Source organism: Scatophagus argus, chromosome 11, assembly GCF_020382885.2.
Source record: "Scatophagus argus isolate fScaArg1 chromosome 11, fScaArg1.pri, whole genome shotgun sequence".
NCBI classification, from domain to species: domain Eukaryota; kingdom Metazoa; phylum Chordata; class Actinopteri; family Scatophagidae; genus Scatophagus; species Scatophagus argus.
Window position 1 is genome coordinate 9,419,764 of NC_058503.1, and position 23,282 is coordinate 9,443,045.

At 41.3% G+C, this 23,282-nt stretch overlaps 1 protein-coding gene across 1 annotated transcript in view; it reads left to right on the plus strand.

Annotated features, from left to right (window-relative positions):
• col4a1 (collagen, type IV, alpha 1) overlaps nucleotides 1-23,282 on the plus strand; it is a 36,024-nt gene that overhangs the window by 3,596 nt on the left and 9,146 nt on the right. The window contains exons 2-31 of the mRNA XM_046403265.1: nucleotides 13,442-13,495; nucleotides 15,344-15,433; nucleotides 15,518-15,562; nucleotides 15,717-15,761; nucleotides 15,899-15,961; nucleotides 16,087-16,140; nucleotides 16,239-16,265; nucleotides 16,404-16,478; nucleotides 16,573-16,635; nucleotides 16,888-16,923; nucleotides 17,039-17,077; nucleotides 17,450-17,542; nucleotides 17,649-17,684; nucleotides 17,801-17,860; nucleotides 18,088-18,123; nucleotides 18,231-18,275; nucleotides 18,380-18,412; nucleotides 19,394-19,454; nucleotides 19,568-19,603; nucleotides 19,710-19,856; nucleotides 19,997-20,080; nucleotides 20,264-20,347; nucleotides 20,602-20,672; nucleotides 20,813-21,004; nucleotides 21,581-21,749; nucleotides 21,932-22,024; nucleotides 22,247-22,351; nucleotides 22,480-22,577; nucleotides 22,897-23,047; nucleotides 23,137-23,250. Coding sequence (XP_046259221.1) covers nucleotides 13,442-13,495; nucleotides 15,344-15,433; nucleotides 15,518-15,562; nucleotides 15,717-15,761; nucleotides 15,899-15,961; nucleotides 16,087-16,140; nucleotides 16,239-16,265; nucleotides 16,404-16,478; nucleotides 16,573-16,635; nucleotides 16,888-16,923; nucleotides 17,039-17,077; nucleotides 17,450-17,542; nucleotides 17,649-17,684; nucleotides 17,801-17,860; nucleotides 18,088-18,123; nucleotides 18,231-18,275; nucleotides 18,380-18,412; nucleotides 19,394-19,454; nucleotides 19,568-19,603; nucleotides 19,710-19,856; nucleotides 19,997-20,080; nucleotides 20,264-20,347; nucleotides 20,602-20,672; nucleotides 20,813-21,004; nucleotides 21,581-21,749; nucleotides 21,932-22,024; nucleotides 22,247-22,351; nucleotides 22,480-22,577; nucleotides 22,897-23,047; nucleotides 23,137-23,250 — 2,299 coding nt within the window. The remainder of the gene's footprint in view (nucleotides 1-13,441; nucleotides 13,496-15,343; nucleotides 15,434-15,517; nucleotides 15,563-15,716; nucleotides 15,762-15,898; nucleotides 15,962-16,086; nucleotides 16,141-16,238; nucleotides 16,266-16,403; nucleotides 16,479-16,572; nucleotides 16,636-16,887; nucleotides 16,924-17,038; nucleotides 17,078-17,449; nucleotides 17,543-17,648; nucleotides 17,685-17,800; nucleotides 17,861-18,087; nucleotides 18,124-18,230; nucleotides 18,276-18,379; nucleotides 18,413-19,393; nucleotides 19,455-19,567; nucleotides 19,604-19,709; nucleotides 19,857-19,996; nucleotides 20,081-20,263; nucleotides 20,348-20,601; nucleotides 20,673-20,812; nucleotides 21,005-21,580; nucleotides 21,750-21,931; nucleotides 22,025-22,246; nucleotides 22,352-22,479; nucleotides 22,578-22,896; nucleotides 23,048-23,136; nucleotides 23,251-23,282) is intronic.

Genomic DNA, 23,282 nt, shown 5'->3' on the forward strand with positions numbered 1-23,282 from the left:
TCAGACATGTAGGAAGCAACAGTGAGAGCCTGTACAGCCTGAGGAATTTGTGTATATTGTCTGTTGAAAGCTTAAAAACTAAACTATGACGATTTGATCTGTTGGTCATGCTGCCTTAAGTGCCGACAAGGATAATTGTAGTTTGGTCTTAACCTGATCCTGTGCACCAACCTCCCCCCAATCAACCCCCACAGAGACAACAGCTGACTCTGTTACTGCGAGTGGCCACCAACCAAGCAGTGCACCCTGGGAAGGCACAACCTGCCTGACCCCTGTCCCTCAACATTGTAAAAATGCCTACATTTGGAAGAGTTGTGTGCCTGTATTTTGACAGGCGTCTCTGGGCGGCAAAGATAATTCTCCCCTGACCTTGATACTCAAACAGTGTGGCAGGTATGCCCCTCTTTCCTGTGTGTGTGTTTCTCAGTGTGTGTCCTGTGCCAAGTGAGGAGGGGACAGTGTTTAACAGTGTTTAAGCATGGTAAAGCCCTTTTCAATTCCCTGTGGTCTAAGCATCACCGAGAAGGCGTTTCTGGGAAAATTTTGTCACAGCTGTGTTTTCTCTCAACGCAAAAAACACTTCTTTTGTCCCACGCTAATATTTTTTGCAGATGAACCTCAAGATCAACTTGTGTTATCCATGAGATCACTTACTTCCCTGAGGTGTATTGTTATGGGGAAAGTGCAGTTTAGACATTTAACCGTGAAACTGGTGATTCATAAGTGTCATTTGTGGTTTGGGCGGAGAATGGTAATGGATCTATCTGACTGACAGGGAGGTGGGAGGCAAAGTGTGATGGAGTGAAAGGCTGCTACGAGGGAGGGAGGGAGGCGATGAGATTATGAGCCCCAGGAGTGGAGGAATGTTGGTCGGAGCCAGAGATGATACCCCGTAACAAATCTTTTGGTCTCACTATCTGCTCCTTGACCTGCATGTTTACCTATTGCTGCCAAAATGTCCAACTGATGGAAGGTAATAAAGACAGTGATAATGGTATCATTAGATTTATGACTTTCTGTAGGTTTTTTATTGGTTCACATGAAGTGAAATGTGAATTTTTGGGTCTCTCTTCCTACAGCTGTTACTGTCTGTCAGTTTTTGGCCTGAAATGATTTCGTGTTATGGTCCTAATTTAGATACTAGTGCAAAACTAAAGAACAGTGTTTAGTCACGGTTTCCTCAGAATGCAAACGCTTGGCTGCTTTATTATAACCCTTTAAGACAACACAGACAACTTTCAGGTCTGTGGCTGCTCTGAGTGTTTGTGTTACCTTAGAGGACAGTGCAGGTCTGGGAGTGTCTGAGTTAGGAAATAATCAGTTTAAAGTTTGTTCAAGGTACAGCATCTTCTTGATGCACTGTAATGGGGGCAAATAGATAACTTCCTGAACTGAAGATTTTCATTTTGAAATGTCTCTGAATCAAAAGCCTCATTTTAAGATTTCCTATGGCATTTATTAAACAGTGTGGCAGTAAAGAGTGACACAAAACGTAAGGGCAGAAGCAGACTGAAAACTGAACCAGGCTACATGGTACACACCATTAACTGCTCATCCACCAGGTTGCACACCAGAACAATTTCAAAGTCTTTAGAGAAGAAGCAAGCAAGATATCACACATTATTTAGAATCTTCTTAACAGCCACTATTATAGTTACCATTAGCTGCATTCTGCGCTGGACATCTGGATCTCACAACATTCAGTAATGTTAAATGAAACTTGCTTTAGCTGCTGATGTTGTTGATTTTGTTCAAACCTGAATTGAAAGCTGAAGTGAGAGCTCTGACCTCAACCCCATCAAACACCTTCTGGATGAACTGGAACGGAAATTGACCAACATCAGTGTGTGACCTCACAGATGCTTTACTGCATGAAAGACTCAATCCCTGAAGAGTGGAAGCTGTTATAGTTGCAAAGCTGTTTATTTAGAATCCAGTGTCACTTGTTCACTCACTACAGATTCCTCTCACACACTGATTTCACTCTTTTCACATGCAGGAGGAGCGCAAGGGACACTTCAGACCACATGATATTACAGATGTCAAGCGTGATGTCCCATTAAAAGTTAACTGATGGATGCTCTTGCCAGAATGATGTCTATGTATAGTCTGTGTTGCCCTACAGCCAGTCCGAACATTAGATGAATGAGACCTTTCTTATTTCTGTCAGCTGGACATGACAGCGACGTCTGAAGTGGTGTACTCTCCAAAGTTTGTATCTTTACCAGACATGGACTTTCTGGACTGTTATGGCACAAAGTTTTACAGTGGACGATTGATAGAAATTGCAGATCATGAGTTGAATCTGAGTGTAATTCAGAGGACCCGGGAATGCCTTTGTATCCATACCTGGAGCTTTGAAGCTCTTTCCTGGAAGAACTAATGCTTTATCCATCTCCTCCCATTTTGTGCTTTTGTGTTGCTGCTGGCGATTGTGCTCCGCCGACCCTCTGGACAGGGAGAATTGTCCATTTATGTAGCTGTTATTCTACTACAATATTCCAGAAAAAAAAGGCTTAATCTGATAACTTTGAGTGAACTGATCCGGTCACATGACGTGGTCCACATCAGGAGAAGAGGAGATATGCTAATCTTTCAATGCATAGTTTAGTCTAGAGACAGATTAAGACTTTTTAACTGACGTGATCAGATCTGTTATCGGGGTTTGGCATCTCTAAGGCTTCATGGCAGTGAAATCTTTAAGTTACAGTCTCCATATGTTCAAACAGCAGTGACGTAATGCTGGAGAACAATAGAGAGTAACTCTATCTATTAGATAACTATCATCTAAAGTGTATGGTATGGTAATGGGACTAAAGAGCTCCATTATTGTTAGTTTGTTGCAGACATGGAAGTGAAGTGCAGGGATAAAGGCTGTCTTTCACTTTGGAATTTCCTTTCTTTCTCACACTTATTTTTATTCCTGCTGCTTCAATTATGTGTCATGTAAAACCTGCTGTGTTTCTGCTGTCACTGATAATTGTCGAAAGGGGGAATTTCCTCACTGAGAACCAACATCAACACATGTGCACTACGCAAGAATGGAAAAGTCTTTGTTATAAAGGATGTGAAACAGAGCTCACAGGCGCACACACACTTCATGTATATGTATACTCCCTGATGGATGCATTGTGTCTCCCAGTGTAACAGTGGTGGTAATGCTTCTTTGTATAAATGTCTAATTCATATCCCAGATGCTTCCATGTAACACATGTTTTTGTTTCTTTAGAGAGAGAAGGACTTTCTGTTTCATTTGTTAGCCAAACTAGCAGCATGGCCCAGTCTGAAATATCTCAACAACTACAACCATGAAAATTTGTCAAGACATTTGTATTCCCTAGAAGATGGACTTGGTAATTCCCCTACCTTTTCTCTTGTGCTACCAGCAGGTCAGAGTTATTCCTTCCTGTGAAATATCTCATCATCTACTTGCACAGAATTTTATAGCCACTCATGGTCACCTGAGGAAGAACCCTCCTGTCTTTGGTGAGCCTCTTTTCCTCTAGTGGCATCATCTAGTGTTTTCACATTTGCTTTTTTGAATGAGACGTCTCAGCTGCTATTGGACGGACAGCCATGAACTTAACTGTGATATCCTGACTTTTCATTTGGCTCCTTTGTCTAAGAGGCTAAATTTGTAACTGTCAATGCTCACATGTTAGCATTAGAATGCCAGCATTAGCATTTACTCAGAGCAACACTATACCCTGTGAGCGGTTTCACCAAGCAGCATGGCTGTAGACTCTTTTTTTCTCTTTCTTCACATAGTAACACAACTAGAAAAAGTCGGCAGTGTGACTGTGCATTCCAGGTTGGATGTGTTTGGTTGGAACAAAGCCACGGAGGCCATTCCTTGTCGTCACATGCTGACGCTGTTCCCAGATACCAGAGCACTCTTGAGAGAGACTTGAGGCTGACCCAACCTCTTCTTGTCTTTGTGAGCATAAAAGACGAGGAAGAGGCCTTCCTTCTAAGAGAAAGAATGGCTTCCGAAATCCCACATCCTGTGCCATAATGCTGCACATTCACAGAGGAGCAACCGGCAAAACTCACTGAACTGCTCTTTGTCAAAGTAAACAAATGTTTAACCCAAGTAACTGTTTTTTCTTTCTCCTCTCTGTGACTCTTTGTTTCCACCATCCCTTGACCATTTTCTCCCTCTCACTGCCTCAAAACTAGATTTGTTAGCAGAGAAAAAATATGAACTCTGTTCTAGATTACTGTGACATATTGGTTGTTTTTTTTATTTTTAGGTCACAGGTATCTGAAACTGATGCAGATGCAAAGATAAACAGACAAATAGGCGCAAAGGTAGAGAACCTTCAATTTGATGTTTGTGTCGGCCAATCTTGTTCCCGACGGATTGCAGAGGAATGTTTCTTTTTTATTTTTTTACTGTGTAGAACAATAATCACCCACACCAGTGATGCGTGGGCACATGAACACAGCTGTAACAAGAGAAACCTAACTGTTAGCTTGCCAGATGTCTGACATTTCACACTATACAGACAAATCTAAGAGAGACACAGCATCTCCTGCGTTCAAGTACCAAAATTTCTTTTATCCTCTGTAAAGAGCCTGCTAAAAAGCAATACTTCAATCAGCTGCTTCTGGGTGGACTGTCACAGCATGTGTTTATGCTGTAGTTAGAGCCAGAAAGTTCCTTCTAAGGCCAGCAGATTAGCAGGAGCCTTGCTTAATTTGTTAACAAGGTCACATTTCATTCACATGCACATCCTTTCACACACACATGAACACTCAGACTCTGAGGAAGAGCTGAATTATCAAGATGACCCTTAAATTGAAAGCTCCGTTTGAATGTCTAAATCCCCTTTAATGGCCTGACCAGAGGCTACAGGTCAGCAGGATGAGCCTCTGAGGGTCATGTGACTGGTCAAGATGGGGTGCAGATGGACTAGCTGATTAAGAGAGGTCAGGGACCTTTGTAATCTAAGGCAGGAATATTGTTAGAAGCCTTGACATGCTGTGAAAGGGGGCCAGTTGTTTTTGGTGTTGGTCATGACAACTAAAGCATTATAATAAATTCTTATGGCATTAGCTCATTGAGCTAGTGGGCTCTTTGGATTCAGTTAAATCTGTAGAAAAACATCAAGATTTTCACACCTCTTGCTTTCTCAACATGCACAGTGTGCAGTTGCCTGGAGTCATTTCCAACAGCTGGAGTTATCCCACAAGCATGTGACGATCCAAAGTGTATTATTACCATACACATACTGTAGTGCGCGCGCACGCACACACACACACACACACACACACACACACACACAGTGCTGACCTACAAGGCCTGAGAAATTATCTAAAACAATTTTCCCATTTAATTCTGCATGTGAGAATTCCTGGGTGGACTGTTGACATGGTTGTTGCTGCTCTGCTGAAGAGGACTGCACAGTATTCTTGCTTCGGTTTGTGTGTTCGCTGACATGTTCAACAACTTCTGCAGTCCCAGAGGATAAGCGTTGTTTGTAGTTGGTGATGTTTTACTTCACTGAATTATAGCAGAGCGTTGACCTGCATGATGTTGATCAGTGAGTGATATACAAAATATTATTGTGTGTGTATGTGTGTGTGGTGTACGTTCCTATGTGTGTCATGTGAGGCAAGCATGCTCAGTCAGTTCATGTGCATTTTCTTTGGTATTAATTTTTCTTTTTGGGGTCACCCCTTACATGTGTGCGTTGCTGCACATACATGCAATGTTTCATCACATGCATTTTTGTGCAGACATGATTTGGGCCTGTATTTGTGTGTGTCTGTGCTCTACAGATGCATCTGCTTTTGGTTACAGAAGCCTTGAATTATTTCTGTGGTGTAGATGAAAACCTGCTGCTTGCAGCCAGAACAGGACATGTTTTACATCAAGCTGGTCTCAGCAAATATGCCCTACAGGACACCGTAAATTAAGGAAACAGAAAACATAGCCCTATTTTATTACAGATCATACAACATATCTCTAGGTAGGACTTTCAACATGGGATTTCTGTGGCGTACTGAGGTGTAATCACTGTTTGTGTGTGTCTATCATTTGTGTACTTAATTACAAATTTTGAGCAGTCAAATGGGCTGTTGTTAAAGGAAGAGCTTAACATTATGAGAAATACGCTTATTTGTTCTCTTCCTGAGAACTGATGAGAACATAAATACAATTTTCATGATTGTACACTAAATATAAAGCCACCACCTGTGGCTTCCTAGCTTGGCTTAGCACAAAGACTGGAAACTGGGGAAACACTTCTTTTTGTTTGGAGTAAACAAATAAGATACAGTGCCTGAGTTTTTGAAGGGCTAGTAGGTGGATTTTGTTAACTTTGGCTAACTGTTTCCTGCTGTTTGATGTCTTTATGTTAAGCTAAGCTAAGCTCATCTCCTGACTCTTAGTATTTAGCCTACAGATATGAGTTATTAATCTCGTCAGGTAACTCTAAAGCTAATTTCAGTGGAATGGAATATACAGTGTATGTATTACTATTATTAAATGAATGCAAAAAAGCCATTTCACTTGGCTGTGAGGGTTTTTTTTAAAGTCTGAATTTCTCCACTAACTCACACACCATTTCAATCCACACATTACTCAGATATCAAATACTTCAAAATGAAATACTATGGAATGAATCTATGATAGTAGATTCATTCCATGCACCAAAATATGAATTATGTTAAGAGAGTACAGCTACAGGAACATTTAACATAAAATACAATTGTATCTGTTGTTTGTGCACCTGCTGCTCACACACACACACACACACACATACACACATTCATGCTGTTTATGGAGCAAATTGCACCAGGAGCCTTGTCTTCCAAGTATGGCAGTCAGACAGAAAATTCTCCTCCTCCTCTTCCATTCTCTCATCCCAGCCAGCCTCTCCGTACCAGAGAAGGTCAGGAATGTCAGAACAGAACAGCTCAACCCAGCACAATATGAAAACTCATCCATCCTCCTCCACTCTTCCTTTATTACTTTATATTTTTCCCTGTTTATGTCACTCTGTCTCCTTCTTCAGTGTATGGAGACGAGGCCCTTGCATGAACACCATAGTTGTGGTCAGTAGCGCCTGTGATCCTATTGACTGTGAAGAAAAACTAAATGCAAACCCACAAAGAAGTTGGAGTGAGTCAGCAGTGTGCATACGCTGATGTCATAGTTTTGAGGACATGAGAATCAGCTGAGTAGCAACAGTACAGCTAGATGCATGTTTTGTAGTATGTGCATGTGTTTATGTTGTTGTAGCTGCATTGTATTGTTTGTATGGCCACATGCTCCATCACTCCCATTTAGTGTTGCTTAATGATCCGTGCTTCCAGGGATCCTTCTGACATTTATGGAGTAATACTATCCTGATTGTCTCCATATGGCAGGGATGATCTGTGGTTTAATACCATGAGCGTGTGACATACACAAACATATTAAGCCAACTATGCCACCCTGGTAAATGGACACAGAAGCTGATAAAATTCATTTATACACACTGGAACACTTAAGGTATGTGCTGAATAATTTTATTATCGTTTTGGTGGGACTCACTGAGTCCTCAAAGAATTCCGATGTTTATGTGAGAGTTCATGGTTACGTTCAATTTAACAATGTTTACCAGCAGGACACAAAGCCCAAATCTCATCGGATGTCATTACGAGTAATTAGTTCAGCCAACTTTACAGACGAGTGCCCAAAACAGAACAAAATGTAAACACAGAACCGGGTAATGCAACAATAAGGGTAAATTGTGTACTTCTCCTCACATGGGGAACCCGGTTGTTTGCGTACACATGCTGGAGAAGCCATGTGATGGTTTAGGGAGACATCTTCTAGGCAAAAACAGCTGAGTCAGAAGGAGTAGTGACAGTAAAACTAAAAGAGATTTGGGTTTTTTTTTCTGGTACAGAATACTACTAAGGTGCATTACAGATACCTACAACTGACAATATGGTTGCACTGATATTGACAAGAATTTTTGAACGTTAACTCCACAGCACTCATCACACTGCAGACAGCTGTGCTATATGCAGTGCTCATCACACTGCATATAGCACAGCTGTCTGTCGCCCCTTTCCATATCAGTGTGGAAGGAAGGCTCCTCTCTCAGCCGAGGAGATAAACTGAGAGGGAATTCTCCAGTGAAGTCATTTTCTCTGACTGCGTAGTTTTACCGGGAAAGGAAAGCTTGTGTTATGTTTTCTGAACACAGTAACAAAAACAACTGTGTTCCGTAGCACTTGTTTCCTGATAAGAGCAGCCAGAGTTTTTTGTGCACGTCTCTGGCTAGGAATGTCTAATCTTTAAGATTAGTAATGTGAACAAAGTGGTTGCATGCAATTATCTTAACTTCTTGTCTTGATTACCTTGTGTGTGTTTATTAGTGATTTTCATTTGGTTTTTCAAATAATGCTCTTAGTGCTTTTTTTCTGATAGCCATTATGTCAGAAGGTTATCTAAACATCACGTGAGCACACATATGTAAAGAGGAAGTAGAGCTGTGAGATGACAAATACTCCCACAGTCCTCAGCATCTCAAGGAGTCCCCAGGGGTTTGTGCAGTATTTCAGTGGTGGTGGGAGAGTTATAGCAGGAATATGCTAGGAATGTGATGTCGTTTTAACAAATATCTGTAGATGAGACTGACCAGATGATTGTGTGATCTTCGGTTTCCCTTAAAATGGCGTTAAAGAAAGCTGCTTCAATTGTACAGTCAATGCAGAGCCCCACCTGTGATGGGAATGATTCTGCCCCCATGTGGTTAAAATCAGTACTGCGGCAATGCAATTCATGGAAACTCAGTGCGGTATCCATGCAGGGGGTTACATTTATGAAGAGTTAATTTGTTTTACACATGATGAAAGAGTCAAACATATGAGAAAATATTTATATAAGCACATTTGCTACATTTGAAAGGTTGGTTGCAATACATGAGAAGTGGATTTGCCCAGTTTGGCAATGAGAAGAGAGGCAGTGAGTCATGCTGCCACAGTAAACAATGACTTTATCCTGCAGGCTGCGAAGAAATCTACCCTACTGGATCCACTGTTTATCCTTTGTACAAAATGTAGTTAAAATGCCTCAAGTCTGTAGGAGTATGTTTCATGAGAGCCGTGAGATCAGGAGTGTAGTTTGACTCTGCGTGGTTCAGACATGGTACTGTATTGATCGCTTGTGGAATGTTTATTTATTATTACATGTTTGTGTTTCAGTCTTAGTGCAGCACTGACACTTATTTTAAGTGATGCGTTCCAAGCAACAACTGCAGAAAAGATTAAGGAATGCTGCAAAAACATAGCAGTTACAACAGAGATGAAAATATATTCTTTACCATGGAAACAGTAGCTGGCAGAACCATTTCAGCTCAAGGTCCATTCAGTAGCTGTAGTGTATGTGGAGTTTTGGGCTGTAACACACAGTCTACCTCAGCAGATGGAGTTTACCCAGTTGTCATGGATTCATGAATGTTCATTCAGATGGTCAAACTTTCCAAACATTGATGCTGTACTTTAATGCCAACATGTACTAGTAGTCATTGAAGTGCTCAGGAAAGAATGAAAATTTGAACATCGATTTTACGACAGCGGGGCTATCTGCCGAGGAAGAGTTGGTGATATAATGAAAAGCACCAGAACAGCTACTAGAGAAAATGGACCTTCTAGAGAATTGTAGATAATTTATTTATAAGGTAAGGTCAAGGACTATAGGCTGAAATCTGGGAAACTTCAGTCATAATTTATAATGTTCGATCCATGCAAGCTGTTCTGTAACAGGCTGTGCTTGCCTCAGCCATGATGGGTCTTAGGATCCAGTTGTGTAACAGCTCTATACAATCATACTTGGTTTACATTATGACTGTTTGTGTTTGTGTTGGGATCTCTGTAACGCCATCCGCTGGAGGCTGAGGCCTGTAATCTCAAGAGTAAACATTACTCATCACCTCTCTCTCCTGGGATCGTCTTATATGTTTCTAATGATGTCAGACATATCGAGCAAGTGTCGGTGAAACATCAGACCGTCTGGCATGAGGCTTAAATGGCCATAACCTCCAGCGCTTCTGACACATAACACCAAGCACACAGATCTGTCAAAGAACATTATGGCGGCCTGTGAACGTGTGTCTGCACACCATGCCACAAATCAGACCCACCCCCATCCTCCTCTTCTGTTGGCATTTTATGCTTCTATCTCAGATTCTGTCAAAGCAAACTCTCAGGCCTGTGTTTCCCTGCCAGCCCCATCCTCAGTAAACAATCACAAACAGGCTGTCATATGCACACAATTATGATAAGGCACTGTTTTGCGCAGCGCCCAGTAAATGTAAACACTCTGCCAGAATACGTCATGTTGATTTTTCACAGTTTGGAGATATCCAGACCTGCCATCCGGACTTAGGAATGACATAAACACTTGTCCAGAGACACGTGAGGCTGTCTGCTGCAGGGGTTCACAGGATGTGATGCAGTTTCTCCAGAGCTCAGTGACTCAGCCTTTGTATATTGACAGTAGACGTTAACACTCATCACTGCAGCGAGTCTCAGGCTTCTGCTCAGTCTGTTTGCTCTGTGGAAGATCAAGTCGTTTGGGCAGAGTAACACCATCTTCGTCTTCTCATTTTCTCACAGTCTGACACTCCAGCACACACACGTGCACACCCTGTACTGTGCTGAGAGCCTGTAAAAAAAATACTGTGTTACAAGTAATGATACAGCATTTAAAATATGGCGAAAGTAAAAATATAGAAATATTTTTAAATAAAGGTACTTGAAGTATCAACAATAAAGTACTTGTTATGCATTTAACAGTAAAGAGTAAATATACTGTGTGTATTTTCTTTTCATCTTGGGTTTGTTTGTGAACCGGTAATGCCACATGGTGTAGGCCTATAGAAATGGTACTTATGTTAGAAATGGTTCCCTGACTTGTGTTACCGATAAATCTGAGCCCTCATCATCCTATATACCGGGGATTTGTATGATAAGGTCGTCTTAAGATACCAGCTCAGACAGTCCTCCACTCTATGGCTGCAAGACTCATTAACCAGATACTCTTTTTGTGCAAATGTCAATTGGGTCCTTGTGCCTTCTTTCCCATCTTGTGTTTGGGTTTATGACGAGTGCATAACGGACGTAGAAGGAAAACAAACTGGAGAAATCAAAGAAACGCTACTTTGATGTGCCTGCAGATAACCGCACAGTGTTTTGAGATCCAGCAGTAGACATCACAGGCTGGTGGCTTTTCATCACTCACAAGCGCACATAGCGTCCTCATCAGTTTGCGTGTTGGTGTTGGGGCTTGGTTTCCCTGGTCATGTCCTCCAACACGCAGGAATGTCTGCACGGCTATGTTGTGCCTCAGAGGGAACGGAGAAAACTGCACACAAAGACAGAAAATCTGAGACAGAGAGCAACAGGTGAATGAGAGAGCGCTTAAGCAACATTTAAGCTCGCAGCTGTGATTTACTTGAGTGGTGCTGACAAGATGCAAGTGTGTTTTTTCATTGCATTAGCGTGCCTTAACTCCCTTGGTGAACTGTCAAAAAAAAAAAAAAAAAAAGAAAATCATGTTAATCCAGCAGCAGGAGCCTTCGTTGCTGCGAGCCAGCAGGTTTTCTATAATAAAACACACATGTGCTAATTTTGAGTTAATATTCCTTTTCCTATGTTTGTCTTATGACAATAATCTGATCTGAAGCAGGTGTTTCTGAGGAAAAAAGAAAAATTCTTAAGGAACCGTGAGTGGAGAGGTGAGATGGAGTGAGTGAGAGGTGTTTGAAAGAGCAGGAAGGAAAATGACAAAGTGTAGCAGGCCACACGTGTTATATACTACAAATAGAGGAGAACAAATGCATATGCTCTGGGTGGGGTCAGTCAGAGCTGAAGGCCTTGAGAGTGAAGTGTGTTCCTTGTGTTTTCCCATGGTTTTATAGCCTCATATTGATTCATTTATTAGGTATGCTGGAGAGGATTGCATGTTAAGAGGAAAGACATGGAGTATGTTAAAGACTGGGATAAGACACTGAGTTATAGAAAATGTAGAATTAAGGATGACTTATGTATGAGATGTCAGTTTCAGCACATTGGGAACAGATTAAGAATGCCGATGGAGCCATTTATTTGTTGTGTGTCTGTGTGAGAACGAGAGACAGGCCGAGAAAAATATTTGCGGATAGTGTAGCTACACTCTCTGCCCAGTCCTGCAGAGCCTGTCCAAAGTCTTGACAGGCTTTTGGCTGGACGCCTTGCACGTGAGTCTAGCAACAGCTGGATGATGGAGGGAAAAGGAGAGGAGCAAAAGAAGAGAGAGCCAAGGCAGTGCAGGCCAGTTCCCAGGCTCTGGCCTCCAGAGACCCCAGAAGAGAGGAAGCACAAATGGGGGAGGCAGAGAACAGCTGCAGTGATGTACTTCTGCCTGCATGTAGCTCTAAAAAGCTAACCAGCAACCCTTCATGTGGTTTAAAACTAACCTGATTAGCTCTGAGATGTTCATCATTGGCAACTCAGTCATCATTAAATACAATATGACTTTTTGTGTGCAATGAATCAAATGAAGTGTAGTGAATAAGGTTCTTTGTAGCTTTAGCTTTGTGCAGCTTGTTAGCATCTTTCAGCTTGTTTTGATTTTATGCCTGCAACTTCAGTGTTCACTCTCAGTGCTTAGTAGCTGTTTTCAGCAAAAAAGTGCTAAAATCATTTGCAGACTACCTGCCGCACACCAGATGGTAAGCCATCAAAGTTAGCAACTAGCTGGTGAACCAAGTGGAGCACTTAGCAGCTAAAGACCATATTTCGCTAAGGAATTGATGGAGACCAAAATTGAGCAAAAAGGAAATGACACTTAGATTGACCAGGTGGCCAGAAACACAACTTCAAATGAACGTTAGTGTTTCTGCATGTCTGCTGCGTGTGTAAATAATCAACTGTTTGTTTACACGTTCATCATATCAACTTAAAATGTAAATGATGTGCTTACAGTTTGTTGCTGCTATTCCCAAAGTCAAAAATTCAGATGATGCGTGTTTACAGTGGATGAGAGGTAGTGAATTGTTGATTCATCCTTTAACTCGTCTCTGTTTTTAAATCAGAATTTGCTTATTTGTAATTTATAAATGTTCATCTGTGAGATAGATCAGCAGGATTACATGAAAACATAGCGTAAGTCTGTCCAGCAGTCACCACAGTGATTTACAGTGTCAGTGGGATATCTGTGAGCCATCTGGCAGGACACTGACATGTTATAAAAGAATGAAGAGTTTGTAGCGTATGTTACACATCTGATGACTGACATCAAGTGACCCTCAGCAGGTGCTGGTTATTCTGTCCAGCTGGCAAACATTGTCTTCATTTTTGCTCTTCTTCATGTGTTTGTTTGATTTTGTGGTCAGTGTGTGCTTTCTGAATGTTTTTGTTACATCTAATGTTTATTCTCATGTTTTCTCTTCATCCTCAGGGTTGTGGGTCATCATGTGGAAAATGTGACTGCAGTGGTGTGAAAGGAGCAAAGGTGAGATCGAGATTCACCAATCTCTGTCTTAATGTTTGCACTAGGCCGAAGCAACGTGACAGTGCTTCTTATGTTCTCAGTAATAGGCTCAGCTCAGTGGGACAGACTGGAGTTGGGTCTGAACCAGGACAAGAACAAAGATCAGTTTGAATTAAAGTATGTCAGGACACAGCTGGGCTGAAGGTCTTATTCCCATCATACAGGGAGAAGCTCCAACATACAGGTGTATGAGTTTGGGGCGGTGGGGGGACACTAGCCTCGAACTGGCTATGAACCTTTGAGCTGTCAACACTCCACCATGAGTGTTAATCACTGACCTGAAACTGACTTGGGTAAAAGTAAAAGACAAAAGCAAAAGAGAGCACAGCCCCTCCTCTGTTTTATTATATATTTACTGGTGAAAACCTCAAAACAGTCTGGTCATATTGTTTATCATTCTTACTGTCAACAAATCACTAATCACTATTTTATAGTGATATTTTATGCACTATCTTTGTGGCAGGAGCCTGGTATATCTTGATCAAGTCAGAACCAGCTGCATATTTTCTCAATATTCAATATTCTAGAAATCTCTGTCAGAAAAACTTAAATGCCCCTGTGCATTTTATGGCTTGATGATTAACATGATAAGAACTTTTTCAAGTGAATTGTGGGTTGATTTTTTGAACCTCTAAGTTGCATAAAGATTAAAGAAAGAAAAAGAAAAAAGAAAAAATTATAAAATGTTGAGAGGCAACACTTTAAAGTACATTTATTTTTCACTGCAACTCCTGCTGTTTGAGTGTACATGTGTATTATTGGCTCAGTTATATCAGACGACTGCAGAGTGTTATCTATCCTCTTAGTGGAACAGTCTGGCCTTTTATGGCTCATTCTTAGAGCAACAGTAGCCAAACATTCAGCTCACCCGACAACAACAGATGTACTGACTGTGTTCAGTGGCGCCCGGCCAATCCACTGTGGATTCAAAGCACTTCTGTGTTTGGAAAGTTGCTGAAAGGCCCCAAACAGCCGTCCGAAAATCTCCTGTGAGCTTCATTTGCAATGATATCACTTCCTGATGTTGCCTTGGAAACCCTACCATGATTCCCATGGTTCGAAATGTTTCTCTTGACTGATGGGAGTCAGGTGTGTTGTGGTCATGGAATCAAGATTAGTCTAAAAAGTTTCAGCATGGCTCTCTTTTTTTTATGTACTGCCCAGTTTCACGCATGACTCTATGATGTTTGGCAGCTCAGGCAGGGCAATCACGTGAGCATGAACCTTTTCATGAAGCAGTGCTGCCATCTAGTGGCAGACAGAAGAAATAAGAACACAGGAATCTTTCTGGGTCAACCGCAAGGGGCACAGATTTATCGGGACTAATATTTGTTTTTATTATTTTCAAAACACTACACATAAACAACATTAAAAAACAACAATCATGTGAGTCTTATTAATGCATTTGAATGCAATGTAGTCAGTTTTTCAAATAACGGTATGCAGCTGTGACATGTACTGTTTGTGAACTTGAGGAAAAGCAGACAAAGGATGAAAAATATCATTTGGAAGTTTGCTTTGATATGATATAATGTTTAAAAATTAGGCTAGAAATGCAGTAATATTAGTACAAAAATAGATGCACATCCAGTTACTTAGTCTTCGTAGTCCCAATTCCATTTGACACTTTACATTCTGTATTCCCACTAAATGTTATTTGGGTGTTAAACTCACGTCTAATAAATTTATTAAATCAATGTCAGAATCAAGCTGTTTTGAAATCTGTTGTGAAATTGTTTTTTTCTAATTTCAGTTGACATCAAGATTTCTGTTGATTTGTCCATCAAACTGACAGTCTGTGCTTCACAGGGTGAGCGTGGATTTCCAGGTCTTCAAGGTAATATGGGATTCCCAGGGATGCAGGGACCTGAAGGGCCTCCAGGGCCAATGGGCTCCAAGGTCAGTGTGAATATGAATAATGAATGAATGAATGACCTCAAATAACTTTAGGTTGACTTAACTTCTGTCATTTATTTCTCTTAGGGAGATGTTGGTGCACCTGGGGCCCCTGGACTGAAAGGAGTGCGGGTAAGTAACTATCCATTAAAATTATGGCATGGCATACTTGGTGTGGTAAGATATGAGGGTTATATAAATAAAATTGTCTTGTCTTGTCTTGTTTAATTTGTAGTTTTGGTATTGTCATGAGAACAGTATTGTTGATATGATTGTGATCTTATAGGGTCCTCCCGGTCTACCAGGCTTCCCAGGAAACCCTGGGCTACCAGTGAGTTTTTTTGTCTCTTCACCTCATAACAAACAGAATGTTGCTGAAAGTAACAAATTATATAAACCCGGGGAGACTTTGTTGCTGTGTAACTGCAGATGGTTTCAGATTGTCTCTTTGTGCACTCCCACTCCCAGGGCATTAATGGAAACGATGGCCCACCAGGTTCACCAGGTATCCCAGGATGCAATGGGACTAAAGTAAGCCACTTCTAAAAGTTCTACTATATTTTGAACTTTTATGAATGTACACACTTGACATATTCTTTTGTGGCATAACCTTAACACCATTTGTACCTCCTGACTTTGTTGTTTGCGCGTTTCAGGGAGACAGAGGGAGGGACGGCACTCCCGGCTTTCCTGGTCTTCAAGGACCTCCTGTAAGCATCCTTGACTCGAATGACAAACAGTCACCTCTTCACTGACCAAATTCAATTGTTACGTTGTACCTTACTGCTGTCTTCTCTTCTCTTTTCAGGGCATCCCAGGACTTCCTGGAACAAAGGTCAGCTGAAATTTATGAAGTGTCAACATATTAATGTGTAAAATGCATAATGTGTTTCTCAGACACCACAGAAATGCCCCATCTTCAGGTATGAAGGTCTGCTACCAAACAATTAAATTTTTGTTCTTTTTCCTACAGGGTGACCCTGGTGGTGTGATTGGGATTATTCCCCTGAAAGGAGACAAAGGGTTCCCTGGCATACCTGGATCTCCTGTATGTTCTGTGTCTGTGTTCATGAACAAGCATGTTAGTGATTTTGAGTGTAACCTGAATTTAAGTTCTTTTCGAATACGTCTTTCTCTCCCAGGGACCAAGTGGACCTCCTGGACCCAGTGGACCTCCAGGACCTCGTGGTTATTCAGGACCCAAAGTGAGTTACTTCTGCAGTGACAGACTATACGTCATCTAACAGTCATTAAGCCAAGGAATATTGGTTATACTGAGACACAAGGTTATCATTAAATATAACAGCAATTTGGAAAGAGCACAATTTAGAAGGTCTAATCTCTGTAGGTTTGTAAACCTGGCAGACACTGGTGGATGACTTGTCAATGTTCAACAGTCAAATGCAGTACTGATATTATCAGTTTTTTGTTTGACTATTTAAATAAATGCTTGACAGGGAGATCCTGGTCCCCCTGGTCCTCCCGGAGAGAAGGTGAGACAAATTATGCATCAAGATTTTACATTTTTAAACCAAAATCCACAAACCTCTGACCCCCTGACTTGATCACATTGCTGAAATGTCATGGAAACTTTTTACTTGCCTGCAGGGTGACAAACTGGCTTTTGTGAGTGAGAAGGGAGAAAAGGTGAGCATTTGCGCAATGAATTCAATACATTACTCTGATGAATTTGATCAGGTATTATTTTGAGATTGTTGCTTTCTCCAGTGCCTCAGTGTTAATTGACTTGTAAAAAAATGTTGAATGATGTTACCTTGTTGTGATCGTGGACCAAGACATTACTCTGTTATTGCCTCATCAGTGCTGTCACTGAGCCGTGATGTTAAGCTGTACTGAGAAAACTCCTGTCGTGCATAAATAATTTAAAATTTGGTTATTTTATGCATCTTCAAAATGACAACATTTCATGACTTAGGAATAATAGCCCTGTCAGCTTTGTGAGAATGCATTTTTTAGGTAATTTTTATTCTTATTTTAATTGCTGTGGTTTCCCTGCAGGGTGAGCGGGGATTTCGTGGCCCACCTGGCCCTCCTGGACCTCCATCACAGGAAGCGGAAGGACATACCACAGTGCAAGTACCTGGACCACCGGTACTCACTCACTGCTTTTTCTAGATTTATCACAACTGCTCAGTGTTATGTGTAAAATATGACTTGTGTTATTTCCTGAATGTACTTTTGTTTTCTATTCCTAAAGGGTAGCAGAGGATTTCCAGGAGACAAAGGAGATAAAGTTAGTGTGTTTCTTTCAAATGTTGAGCTGTCTGTCTTACATTGCTGGGCACACAGGTTGTTTGTTATCTTTTAGTTCAGCTTTGTGCTTTTTGAGACAATCGAATTCCCTTACAGGGCTATTGCCTCCCGTACCAAACTGATGTGAAAGGTGATCCCGGCCCGCCTGGACAAAGAGTAAGTGACAAAAATACGTCTCTATGGGAAGATATAATGGTCTAATAAATAAAGAAAGAATTTCAGCATTAGTAAGGTTTTTATGCAGATTTGTCAACAGTTTGAGTGTAATGTGGAAAACAAGCTTGTGTGCCAATTTGAGCACATACAGATTCAATACTGTGTAGTTGTATTATTGTTCAGAGCGACAGCAAAACTAATCAAAATTATTGTCTCTGTTATTTTAGGGTAAACCTGGCAAAGATGGAGAAGATGGGCCAAAGGTGACTATAGCTTTCTGAATTATGCACCTTCTGCACTCTACTGTCCAACTGTTGCTTCTATAGTGTGAAATATTTATTGCTAATGTACATACATACCTTTCATACAGGGAGAAAAAGGCTTTCCTGGAACTCCAGGATATCCTGGTTCTCAGGTCAGTAACTGTATTTATTCTGCTCATAATCAAGGTTTTAATCTGAAACTATAATCCCAGAGGTATTTTGGGTCAGACACACTAAATTCTCTGTCTTGTTTCAGGGTGAAAAGGGAGAAAGAGGACCACCAGGTTATGTAAGTGATGTCTCTCCTCTCTTTTCCATCTACTTCTATAAATCTCTTTTGCTCACTTGCTCTCTTTCCCATCAGCTGCAAAGGAAACTACCAGCAGATGTCACCGAACATAATTCAGTTAAAATGCGACAGCATATTAAATTTAAGAACTTTAACACTTTAGGATGGTGATTTTACTTTTGTATATGTTTTCGTATCCTGGCAATGTGGAGAAGGCTTTGTAACACTATTCAGAGATCTTGCAGGGAGATATAATTTACAGAAACTATAACATGACGGTTAAACAAATTTGATTAAATAAAGGAGGAAAAATCCTGCTTAGAGTATTTCTAATATCCCAGCTATCGTTGGTTTGGGTTTGGAGGCTACAATTTTTAACAAAAAGCCCTGCAATACAAACTACTTCTAAAAGATGTGGGTATTTACCAAGAATAAAGGCTCTAACAAAAGATGCTCCTGAGCTGCATTATACGAAATGTTGGATCCAGATTTAAAGTCTTAAAGAGCGACTGAACACACCCAATGTTTTCCCTGACTTCTATTTGTTAATCTTCTCACCTCCCTACAGTGATGTACAAGAGCACTTCAGGATGTCAGTACTCTGTGACATCACTATTGAGTAGTTAAAGTGCAACAGAGCACATAAATTAGTGATGCTGGATGGTGGTCAACAGAATGGAAACATTGAACAAGAGAGGGCAATGGCTGCCTGGTTTTCCTCCTTTAAACTGCTTTGATTTTGACTGTTCTGTAAATCTGTCCCTCGCAAGAATCTATTATAGCCACTGAGACAGTGAGACTTTGACAAAATGTGAACACTTAAAGTTAAACATAAATAATTCGCAGCAGTAGTGGGAGAGGTGACAGGTAAGGATGTGAACATTCAACTGATGTGAGTTTAGGTAGATCAGTGTAATAAATTTTAAACTTAATCTTAAAAAAGGACATGCATCATTAACCTTTGTAATTATTCAATTTTAGGCTAGCGGGGCCCCTGGTCCTCCTGGCCCTCGTGGTCTCCCAGGCTTAAATGGAGAAAAAGGTAAATGTTCATGTTTATATATTGACACGCACGCACGCGCATAAAAGCCTACCTTGACTCAGTTCCCATGATACATATTTTTCTTTCCTTTATGATGTCTTGTTAATCCACAGGTTTTCCTGGTCCTCAGGGAGAGGCAGGTCCACCAGGTAAAATAACGCAATATTTCAACACTGCATTAAAGCTGTATGTGTCAGTGAGACACACGCTAACCTAAATGATGCACAAACTGGCTTGTTTTGTCTTGTACTTCAGGTCGACACATTGAAGGACCTCGGGGAGAGAGGGGTCAGAAGGGAGACATGGGTGAGAGAGGAGACAGAGGTTTAGAAGGAGAGTCTCTCATTGGACCTCCAGGACAACCAGGCATTCCTGGACCCCCCGGACCACCTGGACTGCCGCGTATGCCTAATCTTTCAATATTCCAGTCGTTTCAAAAAATGACATCATGGGAAACTTACATAAAGTATGTATCCACAAATGTTTTAACAACATTGTGTGTGTGTGTGTGTGTGTGTGTGTTTGGGATATTACATGCACAGCCGACCCTGATGAATGTGACATTGTGAAAGGAGCTCCTGGCCCCCCTGGACCTCCAGGATTACAAGGAGAAGTGGGACAGAAAGGTGTGGATGTCTACAATCAGTGCAAGCCATCACTGAATTAATTCATTTACATTCTGTGTCTTTCTCTGAGATGTAGTGATACCTTTTGTGGGCACATGTAACACATGCATAAATAACGCTAATGGACTACACATTAAGGACAATTACGTTCATTATATTCGATGTTTCTTTATCGTTTATCAGGTGACAAGGGAGATACGTGTGTTAGCTGTGAAGGTCTCAGCCCACCTGGATTACCTGGCCCCCAGGGTCTTAAAGGAGAACGAGGTGAGTGTACAGTGCTCACGTTCAAAGAAATAGTGGTGTCTGATCACAAAACTGCTGGTGAAATAGCCCATAGCCCCTGAAGTTGTTTTTTCTAAATATTTGAGTATTTGAATGTCTTTTGACCTCACCTGTTGACAGTTGTTATTGTCCAAACACAGCCAACTGGATATTATCTTCATGTGTATTGACACCCATTGAGTATCCATGATGAGTACTGACTGAGCTAAAGATGTTTGCCCATTTTCATCTGGCAGGACCTCCTGGGCCAGTTGGTAGCAAGGGAGATAAAGGTCAGTCTGGCTCTCCTGGACAACCTGGAAGATCTGTGAGTAGATTAATGTTTGAGACACTTAAGACAAGACCCGAGCTGAATGTTTTCACTGTGTATAGCTCATTTCATTTCATTTTGGAAAATGGAACAAGAAAAAGATATGTAGTTTCTATATATTTTTTACCTATGCGCAGGGTTCTCCAGGTATTCCTGGGTTGATGGGAGCCCCTGGTGCTGTTGGGGAGCCAGGGGACATTTTCATAGCTCCTGGTCTGAAAGGGGACATAGGTCTGCCTGGTCTTCCTGGATCACCAGGGAAGCCAGGGCTGGATGGACAGCCAGGTAGAGATGGCATCGCAGGTATCCCTGGCCCCAAAGGAGAACCAGTAAGTGTGTGTGATATGTTTCATTTAAAGATCCAGTGTGTAGGATTTAGGGCCATCTATTGGCAGAAATGGCATATAATATTTGTAATTATATTTTCTTTTATATACAGTTGCCTGAAATTAAGAAACTTTGTATTATCTTTATCTTATGATCAGCCTTTTATATCTACAGACAGAGCGAGTCCACCATGTTGCACTGCCATGTTTCTACAGTGGTTCTAAAGACCTAGATATTTCCCTATGAGTTATAGGGGAGCAAAAATAGAGCTAGAAGGAGAGTACTGGACTGTTTTTTAGTGGATATTGTACGGGGCTTACACTCATTGGGTGGCTCAAAACATGGTTCCATATGAATTCTGACATGTTTGCCAATGTTTTTGCTGTATCAACCTTATAAGGGGATGATATGTCAGTGCTGTTTGTACAGCTGGTTGCACCATCCCAAAATATCAAAACCTCTGAATTTATTTTTTCAAATGTTTTTCTTCTTTTTAGCAGTTATTCTTGTGTTCACTCTTTGGGTTTTTAGATTATTATGAATCTAAAAAACAATCCATTCTCTAATCGTGATCTCAGGCTAAAGAGGGCATTAAGGGTGAGCGTGGATCATCTGGGGACCCTGGTCTTACTGGACCTCCAGGGGAGAGGGGTCCACCTGGTCTACCAGGCTTTGGTCGACCAGGAGAGGCTGGCGAGAAGGGCAGTCAGGGGAGACCAGGAACTCCTGGAGTTCCCGGGCCACCTGGTAAGCATGAGCTCTACACAGACCCACAGATGCTGTAAAAACATGCACTGCGATAGTCAGCGAGAAGACAAATAAACCCTCTGAAAACAATACATCTGAAACACAGTAAAAACACTTTGATACTGCATACACACACCTACTGTACATTATTTTATTAATAACATTTATCTTGGGTTCAAAAGGTGCAAAAGGTGAGCCAGGTAAAGGTGTGAGCTCTCCTGGACCTCCCGGAGTACCTGGTGTTCAAGGAGAAACTGGAAGACCTGGACTTCAAGGTGAGAAACACCACAGTCAGCATTTATACTTTGATTTGCCTCTTGAAGATTAATTTGTGAACTTAATCTAGTCTTTGCTAAGTATAATAATATTAAAATTGTGGAGGAGCAGGGTATCTTCATGTAATTACAAAAACAATAAGCATATATTGTGAATTTTACACACAAGTGAAGATTGTTGAGGACTGGTCCTGTTTAATATCATGCTGGTGTTGGCTGCAGGTGATACAGGCCAGCCAGGAGAACCAGGGTTGCCAGGTTTCCCTGGACAGAAGGGTGAACAAGGATCATCTGGAATTGGATTTCCCGGCCCAACTGGTCCTAAAGGTAAGTTACTCCATGTTAAATTCATTCCTTCTCTCCATGGATTGTCATTGGATACATCATGTGCAGTGCAGTTCCATAAAATGCATGCAAATGAGCTAAATAAAATAGTGTTTTATCCATGTTTGTAGGAATCAGTGGAATTCCAGGAGCGCCAGGATTACCTGGAGAGCCAGGGAGATCTGGACAGGATGGGTTGACTGGACAACCTGGTCCACCTGGACAGAAAGTGTGTATTTTTCTGCATATGTATTTCAATTAATGATTCGTGTTTTGATGTCTTCTGTGCAAAATTTCTAAAGTTTTGGTATCAATTATGTATCTTTCTTTAGATGCTACATTCTAATATGTATTTGAGATGACTTAGTTTAGGAACATTAGAGGATATTAGAGTGGACTGGTCCTACAGTGCTATTGTTATACAATCCATTTTATGTTAAACTGGGAATTTTGAACTCCTTTTAAAATCAAATCTAAAAAACCTGCGCTAGTTTGTCACTATTGACATATCTGAGATGGAGATCAGTGCTTAATCGCGCACTTTGCAGGGTGAACCAGGACGGGGTCTTCCAGGCCCAAAAGGTTCACAGGGCAACCCTGGAATTACTGGCTTCCCGGGAGAGAAGGGTAACATAGGACCAGCTGGTGTTCCTGGTAGAGATGGCGAGACAGGAGCACCAGGACCTCAGGGAATAAAAGGTGCAGCAGGACACAACAATTCTGTAGTGAATCTTTATCTATCTTCTACACCAAATACAACATTGTTTTTCTTTGATCTTTAAAATTAGGTGACATGGGACCCCCAGGACCTCCTGGACTGGTTGGCTTACCAGGAGCTCCTGGAAAAGGCTTTCCAGGAGGACCTGGACCACAAGGACCACCTGGAGAGCCTGGACCATTTGGTGAGCACAAATTCAGCATCTCAAGATCTAAA